This window comes from Littorina saxatilis, linkage group LG7 (assembly GCF_037325665.1).
Source record: "Littorina saxatilis isolate snail1 linkage group LG7, US_GU_Lsax_2.0, whole genome shotgun sequence".
Classification (NCBI taxonomy): domain Eukaryota; kingdom Metazoa; phylum Mollusca; class Gastropoda; order Littorinimorpha; family Littorinidae; genus Littorina; species Littorina saxatilis.
Window position 1 is genome coordinate 58,749,743 of NC_090251.1, and position 19,919 is coordinate 58,769,661.

Below are 19,919 nucleotides of genomic sequence, written 5' to 3' on the forward strand. Positions count from 1 at the left end.
GGCACAAATCTCAGAAAATCAGTCAAGCAAAAGGGGTCCACTGTTGATGTTTGTGATGGCGCTACCCCAGATGACAGCCTGGGTGTGTTTGTCGTTACAAGTACTGTGCGGTGCACGCAGCCCTAAGGTGACATCAACCCTAACTGTGTGGTCCACGCAGCCCTAAGGTGACTTCAACCCTAACTGTGTGGTCCACGCAGCCCTAAGGTGACATCAACCCTAACTGTGTGGTCCACGCAGCCCTAAGGTGACATCAACCCTAACTGTGTGGTCCACGCAGCCCTAAGGTGACATCAACCCTAACTGTGTGGTCCACGCAGCCCTAAGGTGACATCAACCCTAACTGTGCGGTCCACGCAGCCCTAAGGTGACATCAACCCTAACTGTGTGGTCCACGCAGCCCTAAGGTGACATCAACCCTAACTGTGTGGTCCACGCAGCCCTAAGGTGACATCAACCCTAACTGTGTGGTCCACGCAGCCCTAAGGTGACATCAACCCTAACTGTGTGGTGCACGCAGCCCTAAGGTGACATCAACCCTAACTGTGTGGTCCATGCAGCCCTAAGGTGACATCAACCCTAACTGTGTGGTCCACGCAGCCCTAAGGTGACATCAACCCTAACTGTGGGTCCACGCAGCCCTAAGGTGACATCAACCCTAACTGTGTGGTCCACGCAGCCCTAAGGTCTCATCAACCCTAACTGTGTGGTCCACACAGCCCTAAGGTGACATCAACCCTAACTGTGCGGTCCACGCAGCCCTAAGGTGACATCAACCCTAACTGTGCGGTCCACGCAGCCCTAAGGTGACATCAACCCTAACTGTGCGGTCCACGCAGCCCTAAGGTGACATCAATCCTAACTGTGTGGTCCACGCAGCCCTAAGGTGATATCAACCCTAACGGTGTGGTCTACGCAGCCCTAAGGTCACATCAACCCTAACTGTGTGGTCCATGCAGCCCTAAGGTCACATCAACCCTAACTTACAAGGAGTGGTCTGCTCTTCACGGTTCATACAACACAACTAGCACCAGTTCTCATTCTCCACGGTTCATACAACACATCTAGCACCAGTTCTCATTCTTCACGGTTCATACAACACATCTAGCACCAGTTCTCATTCTTCACGGTTCATACAACACATCTAGCACCAGTTCTCATTCAGCAAAAACAAATTTTTTTATTACAAAAATATATGCACATATTAAAAACAATACCATAAAAACTAAAACGAATGTCAAGAACATGTTAAGGAATGTGTTTGTTTTTCTGGAAAGGTGTACATTTCTTTGCACAACTCTTTTTTAACACTGACAATTCCAACAGTCTTGGGTGGCAGTTGATCCCTACATGGTGAAAAAAGTAATTCTGCCCGCACACTTTCTTTATTCCCAGCTTTCACATGCCAGGAAAAGTTAGCTGTCTTTATTTGGTGTTTAACGTCGTTTTCAACCACGAAGGTTATATCGCGACGAGAAAAGTTAGCTTTCTTTATTTGGTGTTTAACGTCGTTTTCAACCACGAAGGTTATATCGCGACGAGAAAAGTTAGCTGTCTTTATTTGGTGTTTAACGTCGTTTTCAACCACGAAGGTTATATCGCGACGAGAAAAGTTAGCTAACAATGTTAAAATTGAAACGACCAGTGTACCAACCTATGTGCTCGGGCAAATCACAACAGTTGTGTTATGATGCAATGCAAGGGAGGCAATCCAACCCTGGGTGTTCCCTAACCAGCAATATTGCTGCAGGTGAAATTACACATATTATCATTGAACAACATTACTTCTTTCTGCACATCTGTAAAGCATCAATAAAACGTCACATTATTTATTCGCTTCTTGCTTTGTCAAGCACTATAACAAATGTAAGGCCGTCACAATGATTCTTTCCCCAGCCACCATGGGTGGAATCAACCCATGTACATTTCAAGTAAAAAGTCATTGGTTTAATTTCCCAGAACAGTGTTCAAACACTTTAAAAAGACCTTCATTCCTACAGATCTGGTTCTAACAAGCAATCAACAAATGTGAAATTCACACCACTGTCAATTCTTTTTCTAATGAACTAGAAGCATTTCAAGGGGAAAAAAACAATGATGTTCAAAAATGTGAAAAACTGAATAACATTTAATCCTGCCACGGAATGTACAATAGTGTAATAAAGGAGCGAATATGATTGATATGTTAGTCCAGTGATATGTTGCATAATATAGTCTACACTGATACGCTGCATTTATCCATGTGTACAAAACACACTCTCACACACAAACATTTACACACACATTGTGACACACACATTGTGACACAAACATGTACACACACATTGTGACACAAACATGTACACACACATTGTGACACACACATGTACACACACATTGTGACACAAACATGTACACACACATTGTGACACAAACATGTACATACACATTGTGACACAAACATGTACACACACATTGTGACACAAACATGTACACACACATTGTGACACATTTACACACACATTGTGACACAAACATGTACACACACATTGTGACACAAACATGTACACACACATTGTGACACAAAGATGTACACACACATTGTGACACAAACAACATGTACACACACATTCTGACACAAACATTTACACACACATTCACTCCACACTCTCATCAAGTGCACAATCTTCACTGACACACTTCTGACTTGTTGCAAAAATAGCACGATATCAGAATCTGATCAGAAAAAAGTACCATTCTGGTCATTATTTACACTGAAAAGAATGAACAAAATGATATGTCAAAGACAGATATGTACAATCTGCAGAGTTTGCTCGGCACACTTTTGATATGAAAGATTCACATTTCATTTTTCCTCATTTCAAAAATAAAACATGTGAGGAATCGATGACTTGTCACCATTATAATATGTCTGGCTACACGATTTTCAATATATTCAAATAATCTTCAAAACTTCCCTTTAAAAATTTTTGATGACGTTAAATGTTAAACAAATTATACTAAACAGTTCCACAAAAAACAAATAATGTGCTGATGAATTTCAAAAGGCACAAATTCTCTAGCCGGAGAGATCAAAGTGCAGATCAATACCTCTTAAAAAATATAACTTTCACGATATTTGAAGAAAATAAAAAAATTCTGAACCAGCTTTACACTTTTTGCATCGAAAGTCTTGCACAACGCTATTAGAATATACTGACACAAGATTTAGGTTTTGGCCTCACAAAGGTGAACAACAATCCCAAAGCAAAGAGGGTTTCCAAATCCCAATGTATGCAACCGCTTCCAACGTACACATCAAACGCGCATGGCAACAACTGAACGATCAATCTACTGGCAGTAAAATCAGGGTTCACTCCTACAAAGGGAAATAACCTCCCTCAAGCCCGTGCCTCACAATGCCAGCTAGGCTGTCTAGTACATTGCATTATGTCATTCAGTGATTCCACAAGTGTACCATCTACAAGTACCGTATTTTCCGGGTTACAAGGCCCTACAGCGCATAAGGCGCACCCCCTTCTTTTTTAACAGAATTGTAATCCAGTCACCCATTGGGCGCAGGGGGCCGATAGGGCGCACCAAAATTAAAAAAGTATACCGTAACAAACGGTCGAAGAATGAAAATAAGCCGCACATCAAAGGAAGAATACAGAGTGGAAATATGTGTGCTCTGTGTGTGCTGCAAGATCAAAGGCAGGTCCATTGTGATAGCTGGGTTGCCTTGTTTAGACACTGACCTTCTTCCCAGGGGTCAATGACCCAGTTTTTGCTGTGAGAGGTGGTTCCCCTGTCATAGATCTGAGAGAGGAAACACTTCCTGCACCGGGTTCAGTGACCGAGTTTAACCTATGGGGCGGTCTCTTTGATGTCTTGAGAGGAAACTTGGCCAGGGTAGTACCTAGTAGCTGAAACATTGACTGGTACTCAGGCGGTCTCTTTGATTTTTTTCGTATTTCATACACGGATTAGGCCCTTCGTTATACAAGACGCAGGGGTCAAACTCGAGGAAAAAAGTCGCGCCTTATGACCCGGAAAGTACGGTATATCTATCACCCATTGGCTGCAGTCCATCTCACTGGAAGTGTGTTAACCGGATAGCTGCCCATATTCTACCTTTCATTTTGTGTCAGGTTGAAAAGCAAAAGGAAGCCGTATTGACATCAAGCGTGACCAACATAATGCTACGTATTGACATCAAGCGTGACCGACATAATGCTAACACTCCTTACACGAAACGCATTGACCAATCATCGACTGGCATGGAAGTCATTTTACAAAAGAAAAAGATTTCCCCACCCAGAACTCCCTCCGCTTCCGAGATTTTTAAGATTTTTAAGGTTTCTTAATGTGAAATGATGCCGTATGATCGGTTTATTACATTAAGGGAAGCAACTGGTTGAAAAAGGGCATCCACATAGACTATGAGGAGCGAAGAGTACTTGTAACATGATGCAGGGCCTAGCATTGGAAAAAGTGAGTTCAGCTTACAAAGGCGGGGATTTTGAAGATTTGTTGGAGATTTTTTACCTAAAATGACCCCCCCCCCCCACCCCCCCCCCCCCCAAAAAAAAAAGAAAAAAGATTGAGCAACTAAATTATGCCATAGTCCATAATCCGTATCAACACATTACTTCTTCTGACTTGCCTTCCGCCTTCTGGACGAAATCCAGCCATTCCCACTTCCAGGAATACCTGGATTCTTTGTCACTGAATGGCTGACCACGTTCAACAATGTCGCTTCGAGACATTATTTCAAGTCGAGAGCCACAAAACACCGGAACAAAGCATGCTCGCGCGATGCCAGAGGAAGTACGTGCTCAAGCAAACTGTCAAACCGATTGAGAATTGAACCGAACGGCGCACAAAACGAAAGCGGGGACTGTTTGGGTTTACCGTTTGGGAATAACAGGTTTTTGCATTTCGGCGTACACCAAATCGAGTTCCGTGTACTGGAGATGTTATTTCGGCGTAAAGTACGCCAAACGGCTTACAATGCTAGGCCCTGATGATGCACTTGTGGTCATTCATATAGACTATGAGGAGCGAAGAGTACTTGTAACATGATGCACTTGTGGTCATTCATATAAATAATTGGTGGGCTTCCTCCATCCCAATTTAGCGAACCCTTCAAAGCTGAGGTGAAGTGGGCGTGATTAATCAGACTGTAGTGGCAATAACAAAGGGAAATAACCACCCTCAAGCAGGAGTGTCATGCAGCGCTATTTAGAATCCATCTTCCATGCAGGGTATCAAACATTCTCAAATTATGTAACCCACTCCAAGCAATGTTGAACTGGGCAAGACAAAATCTGGAACATTTATCAGTGAAAAAAGAAAACAGAATACATCTTATACTTATCTCTTTCAAGGTTATTTTGTCCAGCAAAATGTTTATTCTGAAGCAAAACTTGCAAGTTGTCCACTGACTCAAAAACAGATATTTTTAACGTTAAGCTCAGTTTATTCCGAGCATGACTTTTTGTCTACACTTTGCTCTCAAGATCAGCAGGATCAAATTACTGCGGAGGAAAATATATGAAAGAGCGCAAACATTTTTCATCTGAGCATGAAGACTAAAGCCACCAATGACATCACAGCGGTCCAGAAACTAGGCCGAAGCAGACGTGCAGAGTTGCAGCCGTCGGAGTCACAGCGACACTTGATGGTGAAACCCCCGGCCCCCTGCCAGTGCACGCAGCCCGTCGGGAGATCGTTGGCCGGCTGACATGCTCGCGTCACCACGATGGAATCTAAAAAAAGAAAGTGTTCGCAGACAATTGTAAGTTTTGTTTTTCATTCATCTGAATTGCAACACAAAATCAAGGATAGTTCGAAGACCAATTGTGGATGCCCATGCACACGTCACCATGATAAAATCTGCAAAACATGAATTTTCTAGATAGCTGCAAAATATAATGCATCCATTTTAAAAATACATCAAAAAACTGTTTTATGATGCTTTGGCTAAATCAGTTTAAAATCAATGCAGAGCCAATGCCTTGAAAAAAATATGGATATCAGATCCTATGCACATGGGATTTTCACTTGATTCAATTTCACGCACTTAGACAGAAAATATATGTATCCGGTAATGGCAGGGTACTTTCATGATAAAGACTGAAAGAAATGGTGTGTATGGATTTAATGCTACAAACATATGTATCCGGTAATGGCAGGGTACTTTCACGATAAAGACTGAAAGAAATGGTGTGTTGGATTTAATGCTACAAACATATATGTATCCGGTAATGGCAGGGTACCTTCACGATAAAGACTGAAAGAAATGGTGTGTATGGATTGTATCCGTTAAGGGCAGGGTACTTTCACGATAAAGACTGAAAGAAATGGTGTGTATGGATTGTATCCGATAACGGCAGGGTACTTTCAAGATAAAGACTGAAAGAAATGGTGTGTATGGATTGTATCCGATAATGGCAAGGTACTTTCACGATAAAGACTGAAAGCAATGGTGTGTATGGATTGTATCCACAATGGCAGGGTACTTTCACGATAAAGACTGAAAGAAATGGTGTGTATGGATGTAATGCTACAAACATATGTATCCGTTAATGGCAGGGTACTTTCACAATAAAGACTGAAAGAAATGGTGTGTATGGATTGTATCCGGTAATGGCAGCCTGGTACTTTCACGATAAAGACTGAAAGAAATGGTGTGTGTGGATGTAATGCTACAAACATATGTATCCGGTAATGGCAGGGTACTTTCACGATAAAGACTGAAAGAAATGGTGTGTATGGATTGTATCCGGTAATGGCAGGGTACTTTCACGATAAAGACCGAAAGAAATGGTGTGTATGGATTGTATCCGTTAATGGCAGGGTACTTTCACGATAAAGACTGAAAGAAATGGTGTGTATGGATGTAATGCTACAAATATATGTATCCGATAATGGCAGGGTACTTTCACGATAAAGACTGAAAGAAATGGTGTGTATGGATTGTATCCGATAATGGCAGGGTACTTTCACGATAAAGACCGAAAGAAATGGTGTGTATGGATTGTATCCGTTAATGGCAGGGTACTTTCACGATAAAGACTGAAGGAAATGGTGTGTATGGATGTAATGCTACAAACATATGTATCATATCGGTTAAAATCTGTGCAATCTGGTGCATTCTGGGCCTTGTTTTGAGGGTTAAGAGCAGCATTGTCTTGGTGCTAAAACTAGTAAAAAACCCAAACTCTCAAAGCAAGGTACATGCTTTTTCCAGGGGTGGGGTTCCGGAACCCCTGGAACCCCCCCCCCCCCCCCCCCCCCCCCCCCCCCCCCCCCCCCCCCCCCCGGGTCCGGCCATGTACGTGTACTTTCACGATAAAGACTGAAAGAATTGGTGTGTATGGATTGTATCCGGTAATGGCAGGGTACTTTCACGATAAAGACTGAAAGAAATGGTGTGTATGGATGTAATGCTACAAACATATGTATCCGGTAATGGCAGGGTACTTTCACGATAAAGACTGAAAGAAATGGTGTGTTGGATGTAATGCTACAATAAAGACTGAAAGAAATGGTGTGTATGGATGTAATGCTACAATAAAGACTGAAAGAAATTGTGTATGGATGTAATGCTACAATAAAGACTGAAAGAAATGGTGTATGGATGTAATGCTACAATAAAGACTGAAAGAAATGGTGTGTTGGATGTAATGCTACAATAAAGACTGAAAGAAATGGTGTGTTGGATGTAATGCTACAATAAAGACTGAAAGAAATGGTGTGTATGGATGTAATGCTACAATAAAGACTGAAAGAAATGGTGTATGGATGTAATGCTACAATAAAGACTGAAAGAAATGGTGTATGGATGTAATGCTACAATAAAGACTGAAAGAAATGGTGTGTATGGATGTAATGCTGCAAGAAAGACTGAAAGAAATGGTGTGTGGGATTTAATGCTACAATAAAGACTGAAAGAAATGGTGTATGGATGTAATGCTACAAGAAAGACTGAAAGAAATGGTGTATTAATGTAATGCTACAATAAAGACTGAAAGAAATGGTGTATGGATGTAATGCTACAATAAAGACTGAGAGAAATGGTGTGTATGGATGTAATGCTACAATAAAGACTGAAAGAAATGGTGTGTATGGATGTAATGCTACAATAAAGACTGAAAGAAATGGTGTGTATGGATGTAATGCTACAATAAAGACTGAAAGAAATGGTGTGTATGGATGTAATGCTACAATAAAGACTGAAAGAAATGGTGTGTATGGATGTAATGCTACAATAAAGACTGAAAGAAATGGTGTGTATGGATGTAATGCTACAATAAAGACTGAAAGAAATGGTGTGTAGAATTTAATGCTACAATAAAGACTGAAAGAAATGGTGTGTATGGATGTAATGCTACAATAAAGACTGAAAGAAATGGTGTATGGATGTAATGCTACAATAAAGACTGAAAGAAATGGTGTGTAGGATTTAATGCTACAATAAAGACTGAAAGAAATGGTGTATGGATGTAATGCTACAATAAAGACTGAAAGAAATGGTGTATGGATGTAATGCTACAATAAAGACTGAAAGAAATGGTGTATGGATGTAATGCTACAATAAAGACTGAGAGAAATGGTGTGTATGGATGTAATGCTACAATAAAGACTGAAAGAAATGGTGTATGGATGTAATGCTACAATAAAGACTGAAAGAAATGGTGTGTATGGATGTAATGCTACAATAAAGACTGAAAGAAATGGTGTATGGATGTAATGCTACAATAAAGACTGAAAGAAATGGTGTATGGATGTAATGCTACAATAAAGACTGAAAGAAATGGTGTATGGATGTAATGCTACAATAAAGACTGAAAGAAATGGTGTATGGATGTAATGCTACAATAAAGACTGAAAGAAATGGTGTATGGATTTAATGCTACAATAAAGACTGAAAGAAATGGTGTATGGATGTAATGCTACAATAAAGACTGAAAGAAATGGTGTATGGATGTAATGCTACAATAAAGACTGAAAGAAATGGTGTATGGATGTAATGCTACAATAAAGACTGAGAGAAATGGTGTGTATGGATGTAATGCTACAATAAAGACTGAAAGAAATGGTGTATGGATGTAATGCTACAATAAAGACTGAAAGAAATGGTGTGTATGGATGTAATGCTACAATAAAGACTGAAAGAAATGGTGTATGGATGTAATGCTACAATAAAGACTGAAAGAAATGGTGTATGGATGTAATGCTACAATAAAGACTGAGAGAAAAGGTGTGTAGGATTTAATGCTACAAACAGTGGAACCTCCCTTAAGAGACCTCAACAAATCGGGTCTGAAAAACAAAGTAGACTTAACATGGGGGTAATCTTACAGAGGATATGAACATAGAACAGAAAGTCTGAGAAAACAAGGTCTTTAAAAGAAGGGAGTATTAAAAGAAGGGAGTATTAATAGGGGTATTCCCACTGTACTACAAAGAGCGTGATGAGAAAATAAAAGTCTGAGAAACAAGATCCAAAACAAGTCGCGTAAGGCGACATTACTACATTTAGTCAAGCTGTCAAACTCACGGGATGAAACTGAACGCACTGTATTTATTCACTAAGACAGTACAGCTTCGTCAATCCCCGCGTGAAGGAAATCGCTCACCTTCCACGTGCAAAACGTAGTGATATTGACACGCCAGATTAGCGCGGTAGCGTATTGTGCTAAGCAGGAAAGCGCGCTTTTCTGTATTCTTGTTAACTTTCTAAGCTTGTTTTGAATACAACCTATCATATCTATATGTTTTTGGAATCAGGAAATGATCACGAATAAGATGACATCATTTTTGGATCGATTTCTTACATTGTAAGACTAATTATTCTATTTTCGTTAATTGTGATCACATTTTAAGAGTAAACATAACATATGTATATATTTTTAGATTCAGAATGTGATGAAGAATACGATGCAATCAATTTTAAATCTGTTTGCAAAAAATCGATTTTAATGACAACTTTAATGAGCAAACTCATTAATTAAATTTTAAGCCTCCAAGCTAAAATACAATACCAAAGTCCGGGCTTCGTCGAAGATTACTTGACCAAAATTTCAACCAATTTGGTTGAAAAATGAGAGCGTGACAGTGCCGCCTCAACTTTCACGAAAAGCCGGATATGACGTCATCAAAGACATTTATCAAAAAAATGAAAACAAGAGGCGAAGCCTTCAAGGCTCACGTAAGAAATCGACAAACAGTAACACAAACTCAATCACTCTGTCACACATACACACACACACACACACACAGTAAGCATAGGTGAATCTGAGCAAGAAAGGGAGACCCTGGATCTGCCAATTAGTCTCGGCCCGCTCACAATAACAATGACCGAGACTTTCAGTAATTCCTTTGCGTGACGTCTAACCCTCTTACGTCATAATGTGACGTCTTCAAATAGTTTCTATCACACACGTCAAACACTTTTGACCGAGACGTAATCTTCTTATGCGAGCTTTATCCATAGACTCGGAAATGTTAAAGTTTCTATCACACACACACGCACGCACGCACAGACAGACAAAGTTTATCATCGCATAGGCTACACTTACGTGAGCCAAAAACGTCTGGGGATATCATACCCAGGAAATCTCATGTAAAATTTCATAAAGATCGGTCCAGTAGTTTACTCTGAATCGCTCTACACACACACACACACACACATCGTCTCGATTCCCCACTCTACGTTGATGATCGGAAAAGGGATGTGTGAGACCATCCAATCACAGCCCCCGAATTCCCCCACGTGTCCATCAGAATAGCTATATTGGGTAATATTGACGGACTGTGTGATGATATCTTCTGCTATGGTCTGTTGAGACAGTGAGACCAATAGCAGAAGATATCATCACACAGTCAGTCAATGTTAGGACATTTTGTATTTACTGTAAAGAAATTACAAAAGTATTTGTCTCAGTTTTGGCTGTTCCATATCCCTCCCTCTGATTATTATTTCTTTTTGTTCACGCTTTTCTTGTACTTTTCAGTATTTCAAAATGTCTTTTCTTTCAAAAAGTCTTTATTCACTTGCTCAACTAAATTCTGGGATAATTACATTTTCATTTTTTTTTTTTTAAATTTAGGTGTTTTTGTTTTTGAAGTGGGGAAGCAATAAAGAGGTCTGATATCGACGGAAATGTCGTCGATATCACTTTTGCCCAATTAACCAATGGAAATCCATGTAACATATGAAATAGCAATATAAGTTTATAACGTACCTCTCTCCCAACCCATAATGTACCCAGTGGACAATATAAGTTTATAACGTACCCCTGGAGCGTCTGTAAAATCGACAAGTCTGGCAGCGGAACGAAATTCAGAGGTGGTTGGAGCAGCGAGTGCAGGGACGGGGCGGTGTGAGAGCACAACGGGACAAAGGAACAGGTGTAAGGGGAAAAGAAAAAAAAAAAAAAAGTTTATAACGTACCTCTCTCCCAGCCCATAATGTACCCAGTGGACAATATTATGAGTTATTTCTAATATGCTGACTGTTAGCAAATGATAACAGACATGTCGAGAAAAAAGATATCAAGCATGAGCCATTTAGGCGAATGCTGATATCGTTTGTGAGACATGTCTGTTATCATTTGCTAACTGTCAGCATATTAGAAATAACGGTTTTATTACCGTTTAATTCGACCAAAAGAAATTGCGAAGCGACCTCGCGAATTAGACAGAACAGCCGCAATAGGAACTTGAGCGCTCCAACCTGATTATGCCTGTCAGTCAAAGAATTCTCGTGACCTGGGTCAGCCAATCAGAGTAACACACCTGACGTGATGAATATTCACAGGTCAAATGCGTTTGACACACAACAAACCATGTTGAACATGTGTTTCAGTTGCTTCGCTTTTTCTTGTTGAACAGAGAGCGACAGAGAGAGAGAGGGGGAGAGCGAGGGAGGGAGAGAGACAGAGAGGGAGGGTGCGAGAGAGAGAGAGAAAGAGCGGAGGGAGGGGTGGGGGCGAGAGAGCAAGAGAGGGAGATTTTCGAAGATTGTCCATGTTAAACGAAAGAATGATATTATTGCTATTTATAACCCAATCTGTGTTTGTTTAAACTGTTCAGCATCGCTCACAGTATCATACTCATAGCGAGTCATATTGTAACTGAGGTTCAAAAAGAGAAGACAAAAGAAAGAAACAAGTCGCGTAAGGCGAAAATACAACATTTAGTCAAGTAGCTGTGGAACTCACAGAATGAAACTGAACGCAATGCCATTTTTCAGCAAGACCGTATACTCGTAGCATCGTCAGTCCACCGCTCATGGCAAAGGCAGTGAAATTGACAAGAAGAGCGGGGTGGTAGTTGCGCTAAGAAGGATAGCACGCTTTTCTGTAACTCTCTTTGTTTTAACTTTCTGGGCGTGTTTTTAATCCAAACATATCATATCTATATGTTTTTGGAATCAGGAACCGACAAGGAATAAGATGAAAGTGTTTTTAAATTGATTTCGACAATTTAATTTTGATAATAATTTTTATATATTTAATTTTCAGAGCTTGTTTTTAATCCAAATATAACATATTTATATGTTTTTGGAATCAGAAAATGATGGAGAATAAGATGAACGTAAATTTGGATCATTTTATAAATTTTTATTTTTTTTTACAATTTTCAGATTTTTAATGACCAAAGTCATTAATTAATTTTTAAGCCACCAAGCTGAAATGCAATACCGAAGTCCGGGCTTCGTCGAAGATTGCTTGACCAAAATTTCAATCAATTTGGTTGAAAAATGAGGGCGTGACAGTGCCGCCTCAACTTTCACGAAAAGCCGGATATGACGTCATCAAAGACATTTATCAAAAAAATGAAAAAAACGTTCGGGGATTTCATACCCAGGAACTCTCATTTCAAATTTCATAAAGATCGGTCCAGTAGTTTAGTCTGAATCGCTCTACACACACACACACACACACACACACACACACACACACACACACGCACATACACCACAACCCTCGTCTCGATTCCCCCCTCGATGTTAAAACATTTAGTCATAACTTGACTAAATGTAAAAAAGAAGAGAAGATAAAAAGAAAGAAAGAAAGAAAGAAACAAGTCGCGTAAGGCGAAAATACAACATTTAGTCAAGTAGCTGTCGAACTCACAGAATAAAACTGAACGCAATGCAACGCAGCAAGACCGTATACTCGTAGCATCGTCAGTCCACCGCGCACGGCACAGGCAGTGAAATTGACAAGAAGAGCGGGGTAGTACTTGCGCTGAGAAGGATAGCACGCTTTTCTGTACCTCTGTTCGTTTTAACTTTCTGAGTGTGTTTTTAATCCAAACATATCATATCTATATGTTTTTGGAATCAGGAACCGACAAGGAATAAGATGAAAGTGTTTTTAAATTGATTTTAAAAAATTAATTTTGATCATAATTTTTATATATTTAATTTTCAGAGCTTGTTTTTAATCCAAATATAACATATTTATATGTTTTTGGAATCAGCAAATGATGGAGAATAAGATGAACGTAAATTTGAATCGTTTTATAAAAAAAATAATTTTTTTTACAATTTTCAGATTTTTAATGACCGAAGTCATCAATTAATTTTTAAGCCACCAAGCTGAAATGCAATACCGAAGTCCGGGCTTCGTCGAAGATAACTTGACCAAAATTTCAACCAATTTGGTTGAAAAATGAGAGCGTGACAGTGCCGCCTCAACTTTCACGAAAAGCCGGATATGACGTCATCAAAGACATTTATCAAAAAAAAGAAAAAAACGTTCGGGGATATCAATCCCAGGAACTCTCATGTAAAATTTCATAAAGATCGGTCCAGTACTTTGGTCTGAATCGCTCTACACACACGCACGCACGCACGCACACACACACACACACACACACACATACACCACGACCCTCGTTTCGATTCCCCCTCGATGTTAAAACATTTAGTCAAAACTTGACTAAATGTAAAAAGAGAGCGACAGATTTAGAACCGACCCCAGACGGATGGAAAATGACGTAAAGATACATTTGACGTAAAGCGAGTGACCCAATTTCACTTGATTTTCCGAACTTTGATAATTTAGATTTCAAGTGAGCGAGTCGGCATTGCACACTCAGAGGATGGGAGGTGCCTCGCTGTTCCGTAAAGCACCCACCGACAAAACACGCTTTTCGGTATTTTTTAGATAAAGAAAGTATCATCTGACAGCATTTGAAGTGTCATTCTTTAGAATAAATCACACTGATATTGCTGATTTAAATTTTTACTTTGTCTTGTTCATTTTTAGCTTGATAAACAAAAAGGGTCCCTGTCTGAACATTATAACATTTAGAGGGTCACCTAGAATCCCTCCTGATTGGTCAAAAAGCCATATGGGGCACTGAATTGGTAATAAAATGTTATAACGTACCTCTCTCCCAGCCCATGATGTATCCGGAGTCGCGGAGCTTGATGACGGTCTTGTACTTGACGCAGTGTGACCCGTCGTCACACGTGCTCATGTAGTCGTCGGCCATGGCCGGTCCAGAGTACGGGTCCAGACAGTCGTCAGCTGAGATCGCTGCACACTCGTGGCAGTCCAGACACTCAACTGCACAGTCATCCATACATCATGTCATTGTCAGTGTGTTTCAACCTACAGGTCAATACAGGTGTCGGCCTGGATCGTCACACACTCGTGGCAGTCCAGACACTCACCTGCTGTCATTCATACTTCATGTCATTGTCAGTGTAAAATATCTTGTAGTTGTAGCTTCCAAACACTCACCTCCACCTGCAGTATAATTAAAAATTCATTGAATTGTCAGTGTTTCAACCTTAAGGTGAATACCGGTGTTGCAAGGTGCAGTGTTGTTCCAAGGCTCAAAGCCAAGAGGACAATAGGTCAGTTGAAGCGGGTACATCACGAAGCGTCCCGGTACCGAAGCGTCCCGGTACCGAAGCGTCCCGATACCGAAGCGTCCCGGTGCCGAAGCGTCCCCGTACCGAAGCGTCCCACTATAACGCGTCACAGGGGTACCGGGACGCTTTGGTACCGGGACGCTTCGAGACGCTCCCGCGCAGTAGGGTACGAAGCGTCCCGGTATCCGGTACCGAAGCGTCCCGGTGCCGAAGCGTCCCGGTACCAGTCACCACGCACATCCTCGGCTCGCATGCAAATGTATTTATAAAGCAAAGGGAATGCCTGTAATTCACACAGAGCAATCACTTGGTTTTAAACGTGCACAAGACAAAAACTTTCATACTGGGGGAGCGAGCCAGTCTGAAGAGTACTCGGGTCCAGCGTGAGCGTTTTTTTATTACCCAAATGAACCCAAACAAACCCAAATTAACCCAAATGATACAATTTAAAAGTCGGAGGCAGAACTGAAAAGATTTTTTCCGACGCTCACGCTTAGTAAAGCCAGAAAGCGTGTGTGATAACAGACATATCCCTCTTGTGAACGGAAGCCTACGGACTTTTCCCCCGAACTTGTCCACACGGGTACAGTATTTCCAAATTGGTGTGTTGTGAGTACAGATCTAAAGTAAAGTTGGGGAAAAGTTGGACAAAAAGTGATTTTTTTTTACCGAAAGCAAATCAAGGTCTGTGCAAAATTAAGAAAATCAGTGAAGTCAAGGTCAAATCAAGGTCAAGATTAAATTTTAAAAATAAATAAATATGGTTAGTCAAGTCAAGGTCAAATCAAGGTCAACAAGGGCGGATCTGGGATGGGGGGGGGTTACACGGGTTACGTAACCCCCCCCCCCCCCCCCCCAAAAAAAAAAGAGGTAATTTATTGGCTCAGGATGCACCAGATAGCTCTATTTTGCTTCTTTGGATAAAAAAAATTCCGGGGGGACATACCCCCGGACCCCCCTAGAGGCTTAGGCGCCTTCGGCGCCGTCAACTTGTATCTTCGCAGTCATTTTGTAACCCCCCCTCTAAAGCGAATTGATCCGCCCTTGGTCAAGGTTTAAAAAAAAAAAAGTCTAAGTCCTGTGACGCGTTATAGTGGGACGCTTCGGTACCGGGACGCTTTGGTACCGGGACGCTTCGGTACCGGGACGCTTTGGTACCGGGACGCTTTGGTACCGGGACGCTTCGGTACCGGGACGCTTTGGTACCGGGACGCTTTGGTACCGGGACGCTTCGGGGTGTCCCCGTTGAAGCCAAGAGGACAATAGGTCAGTTGAAGCCAAGAGGACAATAGGTCAGTTGAAGCCAAGAGGACAATAGGTCAGTTGAAGCCAAGAGGACAATAGCTCAGTTGAAGCCAAGAGGACAATCTGTACAGTGGAACCCCTTCCCCTTTCTTCACATTTCAGACCTTCAAACATCTGATCTTCACATTTCAGACCTTCAAACATCTGATCTTCACATTTCAGACCTTCAAACATCTGATCTTCACATTTCAGACCTTCAAACATCTGATCTTCACATTTCAGACCTTCAAACATCTGATCTTCACATTTCAGACCTTCAAACATCTGAGAAAATCCCATCTTAAAAAGGAGGGAGTCTTAATTAAAATGTATCAATTCAAATAATCAAACAAACCTGAACTTTAGCAAATAAATAAAACACTGCCTCTATCTCTTCCTCACGGTGAAACCCATAGGGCATTTCACAAAAGCCGAAGTTACTAAAAGATAGAATGGGTAATTCTGGGAAAATGTCCACTGGAAGTATTCTACACTGTACTCAATAATTATGCAACTTTTTGATTATTTCGATTTATCAGATCATTCAAAATGTTTGGAATGAAGAAAATACAATAATAACGAGCTCAGAATTTGATGAAAAACTTATTTTTAAAAAAAAATTGCTGTAGAGGCTCAAACCCGTGACCACCAATGTAAAGAAAATGCGATCGGGCGCTTTACCAACTGAGCTGATGTGTCTAATTTCTAAAGGTTGGTGAGGGAGATTTTAATTTCAAATATTCCACTTGAGTTCTTGACCATGGGGATCAGTATTGACTTGACTCGAGTCTCTCCGTTCGTATTTGTGTACTGTACATTCCATTTATGACCTTGCTGTTCGAGGCAAGCTAAGTTAATAACTGACCCTATGCTGCGGTGCACTCCGTATAAGTTTGAAAAGCAATATCAAATAGTGTTAATTTCAAGCGTGACCGACAATATGGTGTTGTCTGGCTCAAAATGCATTGACCAATCGCCGAAAGGCGCTGACGTCATTGCATGTGGGATTTCCCTACCCTTATATAAAGGGAAACTAGCCGTTAAAAATGGGCATCGACAGAGCCAATGAAGCATTGAAGGGGGATACTACTTGTAGTTCACTTGTGGGTCTGACAATCTTCAAACTGATCAGCACATTAAGGCACCCAAACTTTCAGCCACCAAAAGCCGAACAACACTTTTGACAAAGAAATATCTATGGGCCGCCTAAGTCTGCTTGGTCAGTTGGTGCTTCTTGCTTGCTACCTATCACAGTGTGGTTACGCCTTAGAGTTAAAGGGGACACATGTCTTATTGTCATCTTCTCCCAGGCTGAACCCTGTATATATAGTTATAACTATATTGCAGTAACTCTTCTCCCAGGCTGAACCCTGTGTATAAGTTATAACTATATTGCAGTAACTCTTCTCCCAGGCTGAACCCTGTGTATAAGTTATAACTATATTGCAGTAAATTGAGTAATCACACACCACGCATTGGTAAAATGGTACACAAGGGAAGTGCACACACACACATTTGTTCTCATTTTTGCAAACTGCACACACAGTGACATACACTGCCATACATACATGTACACTGTCATACACACACACACACACACACCGCCATACATACATGTACCCTGTCATACACACATGTGTATACAACTTACAAGCATGTTTTCAAATCCGCACACACACACACACACACACACTGGCACATGTCTGCATACATTTACTGAACTGTACACAAGCAACAGACTTAAAAGCTGCCTGACACACAGTGTGTATGCTGACTTGAAGCAAAGGTACACGTTAGGAATTGGACCACCAGTAATCTCAATCACAACAAACCTGGTGGGCATCTAATGTATACTATACATGGCATGTAATCTGATCCAAGGCAAGGTATCTACACAAGTTCTGAATGTTAAACTCTTCCAAGCTACACAAAACGGGATCAGCTCATTACTCCCCCGTATCGCTACTCCCCCGGCTCGTTACTCCCCTGTATCGCTACTCCCCCGGCTCGTTACTCCCCCGTACACAGAAAATGACTGGATAACCCTGTGATAGTAAGTTGGCATGAAATATTGTTCCCCCACCCCCCCCCCTAGTTGTTTTGTTTGTTTCTTTGTTTGTTTATCCACACAATTTCTCCGGCAAAACAATATTTAATGCTAACTTACTATCACAGGGTTATCCAGTCATTTTCTGTGTACGGGGGAGTAACGAGCTGGGGGAGTAACGAGCCGGGGGAGTAACGAGCCGGGGGAGTAGCGATACGGGGGATAAAACAAGGATTATAAAAACATGAGTCTCTTGTCTGTGTACAGGATCACTCTCTCTCTCAGTCGCACTCTCATGAGTCTGGACAATTTACCTGGACAATTTACCTGGACAGGATCCGATCTCCAGGAGATTTCTCTTTCTAATAAAGACGAACACACCCATGACCCACAAACACATAATAAGAACAATATCCTGTGTGTAAAAAAAATACCCCTTGTGTACTTAGTACTTGCAGTTGCAGGGACCTATATTTACTAATTTAGAGTACACAAGGGGTATTACGTGTTTGTGGGTCACGGGTGTGTTCGTCTCTAATATATAGGTCTATGGTACTTGTTTGCAATCTCAATTCAAATAAACACCTTTCATTTATCAAACGTCCAAAGATATCGTCCCCAGGTGTAAATATGACACTGTGACTATGAAAGTTGACACAGGTACACGATACAGGTAAATCAAACATTACATTTGAGATTATCCAACTAGCGATCTCACACTCTCAACATTGTTTTTCTTAAATCGTATGTACTCACCAAATCCCAGCAAAGTGGCGAAAAGGAGACACATGAGCATGAGAAGTTTTTCCATGGCTGCGATGCGAATGCGGAAATGTCTTCCTCCGTGTTCTTGATGGCTTCAAATGTGATACACCATATCCCACAAGACACTTGTCACCGGAACTCCGGGATGACACTTCCGTCTGAATTATGAAGTCGTCTGCTAGGACACCACTGATGCGGTTTCTGACAGGTGGCTGGTTCGTGCGCCGCATGAGTGATTTCTCCGTGACGCGCCAACAATACCGAGGGTTGGGGTTGGCAACATAAAGGGTGTACAAGAATAGCAACGCACAAAGTTACGAGGTTTTGCGGAGGGGTAATTACTCTCTTGAAAGCATCTTCTTCTAGTTTCCACCCGCCTTCATCTTTTTGAAGATTCTGGTGTACTTGGAGTTTGCTGCAGCAATACGTGGAGGGGGATGCTGAGCAGGGTTTTGGGAGTGGGAAGAGGGGGGAGGTGGACCGGAGAGGGCAGGGGGCATCGTGTGTGTGTGTGTTTCAACACAACAAGCACTCTCTTGAAAGCATCGTGGGTGTGAAGCACTTGTTTTTGTCATTGTCTTTTTTGTTTGTCAGTTGTTGTTTTTCTTTTGTATGTTAAAGGCACAGTAAGCCTCCCGTAAACCATCACAGATACTGTCAGGCTTTTACACACAGTACAAACACCCTTCCATTTGAACGCTCACCGAACGCCGGGGAACATCCTAGGTACCCTACGTAAAGAGCGAGCAATTTTCAAAGAATTAATTTTGGGGATTGTCTCCTCACACAATCGGACCGTGGTGCGTTTTGGCACTAGACCTAACTTTTAAAATCTAAATAGTAAATTGACAGCTTGTTACACAAACATTCTTAAATCATAAAAGAATTCTTTTTTCAAGATTAATAACATTCGAAGTTTTGAAAGTTTGAAAAAAGAAA

General features: G+C 41.2%; 1 protein-coding gene across 1 annotated transcript; it reads right to left on the minus strand.

The window, feature by feature from the left end:
- Positions 1 to 4,562: 4,562 nt before the first annotated feature.
- Positions 4,563 to 19,593, minus strand: LOC138971908 (uncharacterized). Its single transcript, XM_070344753.1, has 3 exons — positions 18,972 to 19,593; positions 14,394 to 14,573; positions 4,563 to 5,750 (listed from the first exon to the last, which is right to left on the minus strand). Exons 1-3 carry the CDS (start codon positions 19,024 to 19,026, stop codon positions 5,557 to 5,559), a joined length of 429 nt encoding a protein of 142 aa, XP_070200854.1. The 5' UTR covers positions 19,027 to 19,593; the 3' UTR covers positions 4,563 to 5,556.
- Between the last annotated feature and the right edge of the window lie 326 nt (positions 19,594 to 19,919).

What these genes read in the sequence shown, in the direction of transcription:
- LOC138971908 (XM_070344753.1), bottom strand. Translation starts at nt 19,026, where the DNA reads ATGGAAAAACTTCTCATGCTCATGTGTCTCCTTTTCGCCACTTTGCTG. An exon ending in CGCCACTTTGCTGGGATTTG is followed by an intron (nt 14,574 to 18,971) that starts GTGAGTACATAC and finishes ATGACTGTGCAG; the next exon opens with TTGAGTGTCTGGACTGCCAC. An exon ending in CATCATGGGCTGGGAGAGAG is followed by an intron (nt 5,751 to 14,393) that starts GTACGTTATAAC and finishes TTCTTTTTTTAG; the next exon opens with ATTCCATCGTGGTGACGCGA.